This window comes from Chiloscyllium plagiosum, chromosome 2 (assembly GCF_004010195.1).
Source record: "Chiloscyllium plagiosum isolate BGI_BamShark_2017 chromosome 2, ASM401019v2, whole genome shotgun sequence".
Lineage (NCBI taxonomy): Eukaryota > Metazoa > Chordata > Chondrichthyes > Orectolobiformes > Hemiscylliidae > Chiloscyllium > Chiloscyllium plagiosum.
The window spans coordinates 87864531-87874834 of NC_057711.1; the positions used below are offsets into that span (position 1 = coordinate 87864531).

The 10304-nt window shown below is 42.7% G+C and overlaps 1 protein-coding gene across 4 annotated transcripts in view; it reads left to right on the forward strand.

Moving 5' to 3' along the window:
- LOC122561658 (leucine-rich repeat-containing protein 2-like) overlaps window positions 1-10304 on the forward strand; it is an 85192-nt gene that overhangs the window by 16909 nt on the left and 57979 nt on the right. Inside the window, exons 2-4 of one of the 4 annotated variants that reach the window (XM_043713639.1) lie at window positions 424-503; window positions 6878-6925; window positions 7457-7638. In XM_043713639.1, coding sequence (XP_043569574.1) covers window positions 7514-7638 — 125 coding nt within the window. In that variant the 5' untranslated portion in view covers window positions 424-503; window positions 6878-6925; window positions 7457-7513. The remainder of the gene's footprint in view (window positions 1-423; window positions 504-6877; window positions 6926-7456; window positions 7639-10304) is intronic. The other 3 variants (XM_043713621.1, XM_043713628.1, XM_043713612.1) reach the window with 3 other exon arrangements.

The following is a 10304-nucleotide window of genomic DNA, read 5'->3' on the forward strand; positions in this document are numbered from 1 at the left end:
TTCCAACGTCCCTCCCCCAAGTCCCTCCTCCCTACCTTTTATCTTAGCCTGCTGGACACACTTTCCTCATTCCTGAAGAAGGGCTTATGCCCGAAACGTCGATTCTCCTGTTCCTTGGATGCTGCCTGACCTGCTGCGCTTTTCCAGCAACACATTTTCAGCTCTGATCTCCAGCATCTGCAGCCCTCACTTTCTCCCCTTAGTGAAGGTAATGTCAATCATGTGCAATACATGAACTTCCAAAAGAGGTTGTGTAGCTCAGTAGGTAATGCTTCTGGTATGGGTCAAAAGCTCTGATTTCAAGTTTTACTATAGTATGGAGTTGACCATCTGAACATAATTGTTATTCTCATTTTCTGCTCCCTTGGGTCCCTTTATTCATATTCAAGGGAGCTCACATTTCTATTCCTCATTCACTTCTAGGTTTGAGAAATTGGACTGTTCCTCCGCGGGATGCATCACTTCAACTCAATCCCTCAGATCACACAACAGGACCTCCACAGGTTTGGTAGAGCCCTAACAATGATATTTGATTCAAGAGAAATGTAGAAATATGGGTGTTTGGTGAAGGTTTGGGGGGTATACAGCCTTAAATCCTAGTTGTATTTTCCATCCCTATATTGATTATAACCTCAGGAATCAATATGCAGTTCAACAATTCTGACACCTGCTAATATCCCTTTATCCAAAGATCCTTCCTTTTACAGAAGAAAATGATTGCCTCTGATATTGCTTGGGAAACTCAACTGTTATTCTTATATCTTGAATAAATTAGTGTCACAGAAAAGCCCCATACATGATAAACAGGTTCCCGACATGCTGCTGGTCCCATGCACCCTTAAACCACACCATGCGACTCCAATTCCTATATTGAAATTCAGTGTTTGATGATTATCTTATGAAATTTTATATTACAACTTACCTTTGATCCAATGATTTCTGCTTCATACTAATTTGAACCTGCAGCAGTGTAAAGAGCCTGAGCTTCAGCTAGCTCTCAAACTTGTTGCATGTAGGTGTAGGGAATGCTGGATGACGCGGGAAATTGAGGCGCTGGTCAAGAAAAAGGAGGAATATGATGAATATAGACAGCTGGAATTCAGTGAATTCCTCGAGAAAGCATAGCAAATAGCATTAAGGAGAATTCAAAGAGATTCTACAAATAATTCCCCCCACACTAAGGGGATTGTCTTTTCGTTCTAGTCTGGCAGTTAAACATACCATCGTTCTGCCATTCCCACAATCCAATCACTTAATCTGAATTATCAACACCCTTTCTCCCTCAGCATCCCACCTCCCACACCCACTTTTGCATAAATGCTGCCCCTCCACACTTCACATCAGCTCTGATGAACACTCATCTGGACTCATAATGTTAGCTTGTTCTCTCTCCATGGATGCTGCCTGATCCATTGTGATCTCCAGCACTTTTTGTTTTCAGTACAGATTCCAGCAAATGCAAAAATTTGCTCCAACAAAGCAAAAGTGTAACTAGGGAGAGAATAGGCCCCCTTAATGATCAACACGACTGTCTATGTGTGGAACCACACGAGATTGGAGAGATACTAAATAAGTATATTGTGTCAGTATTTTTTGTGGAGAAGGAAATGGAAACAAGAGAACTTGGAGAAATAAATATAGAGGAACTTTGATTATCCGAACGAGATGGGTGGGCACTATTTCGTTCAGAAAATTGATTATTCGGTTAATTGGTTCAATGCCTTTCCTCTGGGGCTCGGAGTTTTCTGTTAAGTCCACTTCCTATTCAGGAGACTAGACAGCAGCACACTGTCCCCCAACCACCCCCTGACCCAACCCCGTCCAACACCGCCCCCCACCTACCCCCCAAACCCGTCCAACACTACCCCCTTCCTCCCCCCACCCCCCAACCTCATCCTACACCGTCCTCCTCCTGCCACCCCTCATCCCAACCCCGTCCAACACCGCATCCAGTGGGCTTCCACTCCCCCCCCCACCCCCCACCCCCACCACCACCCCTCGCGTGTCTGCTTGGGTTTCTTCAAGGTGCTCCGGTTTCACACACACACACAGACACACACACACACACAGACACACACACACACTCTCACACACAACTTTTTACTGCAACTTTTTGACAGGTTCCACCTTTGCCCTGCACAGGGCAATGTTGGAGAGATTATCTGGGGAAGGGGGGTTTAGGGTACATGCCTGTGTAGAACTCCAGGGAAAGTGTGGGGAGAGAGAGAGAGAGCGCGGGAGGTTAGTCATTTGGAGACGCTACCTGGGCTCCCATTGATGTCCAGGACTGTTCTTGGCAGCATTTCAGTAATGCCCCGAGTTCACTTTTAATCATTGTGAACAAAAGACATGATCAGTGTTGGAAACACATCTTTGTTTCTATTGGCACCCCGAGATCTCCTTCCGATAATCCGATATTCGGATAATTGATATTCTGATAATTGAGGTTCTTCTGTAGTGATATCGTGAAAAGTGTCCACATTACAGAAGAGGAGGTGTTGGATGTCTTAAAATGCATAGAGGTGGATAAATCCCCGGACAAGATCAGGTGTATCTTAAAACAGTGTGGAAAGTTAGGGAAGTGATTGCCTGGGTCCCTTGCAGAGATAGTTTTATTGTCAATAGCCATGGGTGAGATGCTAAGACTGGAGGGTGGCAAATGTGGTGCCATTATCTAAGAATGATGGTAAGGAAAAGCTAAGGAACTATAGACCTGATGTCAGTGGTGGCCAAGTTATTGGAGCTGATACTGAGGGACAGGAATTACATGTATTTAGAAAGGTCAGAACTGATCAGGGATACTCAGTATGGCTTTGCGTATGGAAAATCATGTCTCACTAACAGAACAGAACATAGAACATGGAACAGTACGGAACAGTACAGGCCCTTCGGCCATCGACATTGTGCTGACCTTTTATCCTACTCTAAGATCAGACTAATCTACATCCCCTTCATTGTACTAACTTTGATGTGCCTATCCAAGAGTCGCTTAAAAGGTTTGAGTATTCTAAAAGGCATTAAGGTGAACAAGTCCCCAGGTCCGGACGGGATCTATCCCAGGTTACTTAAGGAAGCGAGAGAGGAAATAGCTGGGGCCTAAACAGATATCTTTGCAGTATCCTTGAACACGGGTGAAGTGCTGGTGAACTGGAGAATTGCTAATGTAATCCCCTTGTTTATGAAGGATAGCAGGAATATTCCAGGTAATTATAGACCGATGAGCCTGACATCGGTAGGAATGAGTAGTTGGAATGCTGCTGGAGAAGATACTGAGGGATAGGCTCTACTTACATTTGGAAGAAAATGGGCTTGTCAGTGATAGGCAGTGTGGTTTTGTGCAGGGAAAGTCACATCTTAGCAACTGAATAGAATTCTTTGAGGAAGTAACAAAGTTGATTGATGAGGGAAGAGCTGTAGATATCATATACATAGACTTTAGTAAGGCGTTTGATACAGTTCTCCATGGTAGGCTGATGGAGAAAGTGAAGTCGCATGGGGTCCAGGCTGTACTAGCTAGATGGATAGAAAACTGGCTAGGCAGCAGGAAGCAGAGAGTAGTAATGGAAGAGAGTTTCTCAAAAATGGAGAACTGTGGCCAGTGGTGTTCTACAGGGATCTGTGTTGGGATCACTGTTGTTTGTGATACACATAAATGATCTGAGGGAAGGTATGGGTGGTCTGATTAGTAAGTTTGCAGATGACACTAAGATTGGTGGAGTAGCAGATAGTGAAGGGGACTGTCAGAGAATGCAGCAGAATATAGATAGATTGGAGCATTGTGCAGAGAAATGGCAGATGGAGTTCAATCAGGGCCAATGCGAGGTGATGCATTTTGAAAGATTCAATTCAGGAGCGAACTCTGCGGTAAATGGAAAAGTCCTGTGGAAAATTGATGTAGAGAGAGATCTGGGTATTTAGATCCATTGTACCCTGAAGGTGGCAACGCAGTTTGATAGAGTGGTCAAGAAGGCATACTGCATGCTTTCTTTCATCAGACAGGATATTGAGTACAAATGTTGGCAGGTCATGTTTACAGTTGTGTAGGGGTTTGATTTGGCCACATTTGGAATACTGCGAACAGTTCTGGTCACCACATTACCACAAGGATGTGGATACTTTGGAGAGGGTTCAGAGGAGGTTCACCAGGATGTTTACTGGTATGGAGGGTGCTAGCTATGAAGAGAGGTTCAGTAGATTAGGATTATTTTCATTAGGAATACAGAGGTTGAGAGGGGACCTGATTGAGGTCTACAAAATCATGAGGTATGGACAGGGTGGATAGCAAGAAGCTTTTTCCCAGAGTGGAGAACTCAGTTACTAGGAGTCATGAGTTCAAGGTGAGAGGGGAAAAGTTTAGGGGAGATATGCATGGAAAGTTCTTTACGCAGAGGGTCGTGGATGCCTGGAATGCATTGCCAGTGGAGGTGGTAGAGTTGGGCATGATAATGTCATTTAACCGACATCTAGACAGATACATGAATGGGTAGGGAGCAGAGGGATACAAATCCTAAGCAAATAGGTGACAGGTTTAGATAGAAGATCTGGATTGGCGCAGAATTGGAGGGCAAAAAGGGCCTGTTCCTGTGCTGTAATTTTGTTCTTTGTAAACTTGATTGAATTTTTTTGTAAAGAGGATTAATGAAGGCAGAATGATGGGTGTTATCAATGTAGACTTCAGCAAAACATGTGACAAAGTTCCTCATGGCTGACAGTTTAGCAAGATTAGATTACATGGAATCTAGGGAGAGCTAGCCATTTGGATACAAAATTGATTTGAAGGTAGGAGATAGAAGGATAGTTGTTTTTTGGAATGGAGGCTGGTGACTAGAGATGCACCGTAGAGATCGGTGCTGGATCTACTACTTCTAGTCATTTATATAAATGATTTGGAAGTCATTTAGGAGGCGTGGTTAGTAAGTTTGCAGATGACACCAAAATTGGTGATGTCATGGGCAGTGAAGATGGTTATCTCAAAGTAGGTGAATTGGCAATGCTAAATTGCCCATAGTGTTAGGTTGTTAGTCAGGGGTAAAGGGTCAGTGTGGACTTGTTGGGCAGAAGGACCTGTTTACATACTGCAGGGAATCTAATCTGAATCTAATCAGTACAACAGGACCTTGATCCAATGGGCCAATGGGCAAGGAGTGGCAGATGGAGTTTAATTTAGATAGATGTGAGGTGCTAAATTTTAGAAAGGCAAATCAGGGCAAGACTTATACACTTAATGGTAAAGTCCTGGGGAGTGTTGCTGAACAAAGAGACCTTGGGGTGCAGTTTCATAGTTCCTTGAAAGTGGAGTCCCAGGTAGACAGCATGGTAAAGAAGGTGTTTAGTATGCTTGCCTTTATTGGTCAGTTTGGCAGAGGTGGGTACTGCACATGCTGGAGATTAGAGTCAAAATTAGAGTGGTGCTCGAAAAGCACATCAGGTCATGCAGCATCCGAGGAGCAGGAAAACTCGTTGTTTCGGGCAAAAGCCCTTCATCAGGAATGGGAATCAGCTGCCTGACCTGCTGTGCTTTTCCAGCACCACTCTAATCTTGACTTTATTGGTCAGTGTGTTGAGTACAGGAGTTGGGAGGTCATATACAGCCATTACGGTCATTAGTTAGGCCACTGCAATACTGTGTGCAATTCTAGTCTCCATGGTATAGGAAGGATATTGTGAAACTTGGAAGTGTTCAGAAAAGATTTACAAGCATTTTGCCAAGGTTGGAGGATTTGAGCTATCAGAAGAGGCTGAATTGGCTCACGGTGGGCTCACTGGGTGGCACGGTGGCACAGTGGTTAGCACTGCTGCCTCACAGCACCAGAGACCTGGGTTCAATTCCCACCTCAGGCAACTGTCTGTGTGAAGTTTCCTCTGGGTGCTCCGGTTTCCTCCCTCGGTCCAAAGAATGTGCAGGTTAGGTGAATTGGCCATGCTAAATTGCCTGTAGTGTTAGGTGAAGGGATAAATGTAGGGGAATGGGTATGGGTGGGTTGTTCTTCAGAGGGTCAGTGTGGACTTGTTGGGCCAAAGGGCTTGTTTCCACACTGTAAGTAATCTAATCTGGCTGGGGCTATTTACCATGGAGTGTGACCCTACAGAAATTTATAAAATCATGGGGGGCATAGATAGGTTCTTTTTCCCAGGATAGGGGAGTCCAAAACTAGAGGGTTTAAGGTGAGAGGAAAAGAAAGTTTAAGAGGAGTTTAAAGAAAGATTTAAAAGGGATCTATGGGCAACTTTTTCACACAGAGAGTGGTGCATATATGGAATAAGCTGTCCAAGGAAGTGGTGTGGAAGCTGGTACAATAACAGCATTTAAAAGGCATCTGGATGGGTCTGTGAATAGGAAGGGTTGAGAGGTATATGGGTCAAATGCTAACAAATGGAACTAGATTAATTTAGGATATCTGGTTGGCATTAACAGGTTGAACTGAAGAGTCTGTTTGCATGTTGTATATCTCTATGACTCTAAATGAAACCAGTTGGGACTCATTGTGCACTGTGCTATCATAACTTCAGTTAAATTCTGATTGGAGAGTAATTCAACATTGGTGGACTTTTATATTGAAAATATCAATGTATAAATAAGAAATTCCCAAGTAGAAACATCAAGACTTTTTGTTCCAATTTTGATGTGATTGCTGAAGTATTGGTTCTTACCACTGACTTCAAAGAAAGCTACCAACAAAAAATTCCAAATATCTGTGCATGGATTAAACTTTCTTGAAGGTTCATTTGAATATGGCCACAAGACAAGAAGACCACCAGACTCCCAGCAGCAAAAGCAATCAAGCAGGACAAACAGCCAATCGCACTGAATGATTTTCGAGGTCAGCAATCAGAAAATAAAATCACTGATTATCCTTCATTTTATATTATTTTACAGAGACTGAAAGATAGATTGGGAGACTGACATATTCGAAGCTGAACTTTGGTAAGCAAATTTTAAAATGCTAATTTTTATCACTTTATAAAAATGGATGTTTTTTAATCATAATAGAAAAGATTGACATTACGCAAATATGCATTAGTTTTCCAGGACCAGAGACATACTTCAAGAATAGTTATTGTCATAAAAATCCTGGTACATTTTATTAACAGTGTTCTTGAATTTTTTTTAAAAAGAATATAAAAAGGGAAATTATTAAGACTTCAGTAATATCTATTTGATTTGCATTTGCAGATGCATCGTTTTCAATACCATGTCTTCTGAAGAAGTTTAGAATCACTGACAACAATTTCTGAATTCCCATATCCAATTGCACCTATGTAGACTTCAGGAGTTCCTACCTTTTTTCAATGAGTAAAGATTCAAAAGTTATTAGTTTCACCATTGTTATTATTGTAAAATCTGAATCTATATTTCTGGATCTAACGTAACTGACAGCCAAAAATTAGTTTTGAGATGAGCTCAAGTTCTAAATTACAATTTCAAGTTGTTTGTGGTTTATTCTTTTTCTAACAGTAAACTATTAACCAACAGCTAAAGAAAACAGCAGTAAACTATTAATCAACAGCCAAGATGGCTCCTGTTGTTGTTGTTTTTGATTTATCATCTGTAAGAAACTTATGGGAAGGAAGAATAAAAAAACAGAAAGAACGGCAGCGAAGAGAAAGAGAAAGACAGGAAAAAAGCGCATTAACAAAGTAAGTTTGCATAATGTCTTGCTGATAATAGCTTGAAAAGCTTAATGTTTAAAGTTTTTAAATAGTTCATAAGGTGGTGAAAAATAACACTGGTTCATAATGGTTTATAATTTCTATATATTAATATATATTAAGATATGATGGAACTAATTGGATAAGGCTCCAAACTGGTGCAAAGATTCTATTGTGGAATAAAGCTCAGTCCATTCAATATGATGCAGGCAGACTTTGTGCTGCTGTTGCTAAAATGAAAACCTAAACTCTGCTGAATGGATACACATCTCAGCAAAGGAACCAAATTTGTACAAGGCTAGCCTGCACCTGCTGAAGGATATATGCCTTTGGTCTGGAGGAGATGATGATCTTGGCTCAGGGTGAACATCTGACTTGAGAAAAGAGTGAATATGATATCACAGCGGCAGAGTGGAGAAAGGCCAATTTTGACGGTAGGAGGCAAGAACTTTCGAAAGCTGATTGGAGGCAGATGTTCGCAGGTAAAGGGACGGCTGGAAAAGGTTAAACCTTCAGAAATGAGATAATGAGAATCCAGAAAGAGTATATTCCTGTCAGGGTGAAAGGAAAGGCTGGTAGGTATAGGGAATGCTGGATGACTAAAGAAATTGAGGGTTTGGTTAAGAAAAAGAAGGAAGCATATATCAAGTATAGACAGGATAGATCGAGTGAATTCTTAGAAGAGTATAAAGGCAGCAGGAGTATACTTAAGAGGGAAATCAGGAGGGCAAAAAGGGGACATGAGATAGCTTTGGCAAATAAAATTAAGGAGAATCCAAAAAGTTTTTATAAATAAGTTAAGGACAAAAGGGTAACTAAGGGAGAGAATAGGGCCCCTCAAAGATCAGCAAGGGTAACCTTTGTGTGGAGCAGCAGAAAATGGGGGAGATACTAAACGAATATTTTGCATCAGTATTTACTGTGGAAAAGGATATGGACGATATAGACTGTAGGGAAATAGATGGTGACATCTTGCAAACTGTCCAGATTACAGAGGAGGATGTGCTGGATGTCTTGAAACGGGTAAAGGTGGATAAATCCCCAGGACCTGATCAGTTGTGCCTAGAACTGTGGGAAGCTAGAGAAGTGATTGTTGGGTCTCTTGCTGAGATATTTGTATCATCGATCGTCACAGGTGAGATGCTGGAACACTGGAGGTTGGCAAATGTACTGCCACTGTTTAAGAAGGGCAGTAAGGACAAGCCAGGGAACTACAGACCGGTGAGCCTGATCTCGGTGGTGGGCAAGTTGTTGGAGGGAATCCTGAGGGACAGGATGTACATGTATTTGGAAAGGCAAGGACTGATTCGGGATAGCCAACATGGCTTTGTGCATGGGAAATCATGTCTCACAAACTTGATTGAGTTTTTTGAAGAAGTAACAAAGAGGATTGATGAGGGCAGAGCAGTAGATGTGATCTATATGGACTTCAGTAAAGCTTTCGACAAGGTTCCCCATGGGAGACTGATTAGCAAGGTCAGATCTCATGGAATACAGGGAGAACTAGACATTTGGATACAGAACTGGCTCAAAGGTAGAAGACAGAGGGGGTGGTGGAGTGTTGTTTTTCAGATTGGAGGCCTGTGACCAGTGGAGTGACACAAGGATCGGTGCTGGGTCCTCTACTTTTTGTCACTTACATAAATGATTTGGATGCGAGCATAACAGGTACAGTTAGTAAGTTTGCAGATGACACCAAAATTGGAGGTGTAGTGCACAGCAAAGAGGATTACCTCAGATTACAACCGGAATCTTGACTAGATGAGCCAATGGACTGAGAAGTAGCAGATGGAGTTTAATTCAGATAAATGCAAGGCGCTACAGTTTGGGAAAGCAAATCCTAGCAGGACTTATATACTTCATGGTAAGGTCCTAGGGAGTTTAGGGTGTACGTTTGCTCGCTGAGCTGTAGGTCTGATATCCAGACGTTTCATTACCTGGCTAGGTAACATCATCAGTGGCGACCTCCAAGTGAAGCGAAGCTGTTGTCTCCTGCTTTCTATTTATATCTTTCTGTTGGATGGGGTTCCTCAGGTTTGTGGTGATGTCATTTCCTGATCGTTTTCTGAGGGGTTGATTGATGGCATCTAGATCTATGTCTTTGTTTATGGCGTTGTGGTTGGAGTGCCAGGCCTCTAGGAATTCTCTGGTATGTCTTTGCTTAGCCTGTCCCAGGATAGATGTGTTGTCCCAGTCAAAATGGTGGGTTTTTTTCATCCGTGTGTAGGGCTACGAGGGAGAGAGGGTCATATCTTTTTGTGGCTAGCTGGTGTTCGTGTATCCTGGCGGCTAACTTTCTTCCTGTTTGTCCTACGTAATGTTTGTGGCAGTGCTTGCATGGAATTTTGTAGATGACAAAAAGGAGAAAGTGAGGACTGCAGATGCTGGAGATCAGAGCTGAAAATGTATTGCTGGAAAAGCGCAGCAGGTCAGGCAGCATCCAGGGAACAGGAGAATCGACATTTCGGGCATAAGCTCTTCTTCAGGAATGAGGAAAGTTTGTCCAGCAGGCTAAGATAAAAGGTAGGGAGGAGGGACTTGGGGGAGGGGCGTTGGAAATGTGATAGGTGGAAAGAGGTCAAGGTGAGGGTGATAGGTCAGACTGGGGTGGGGGCGGAGAGGTCAGGAAGGAGATTGCAGGTTAGGAAGGCGGT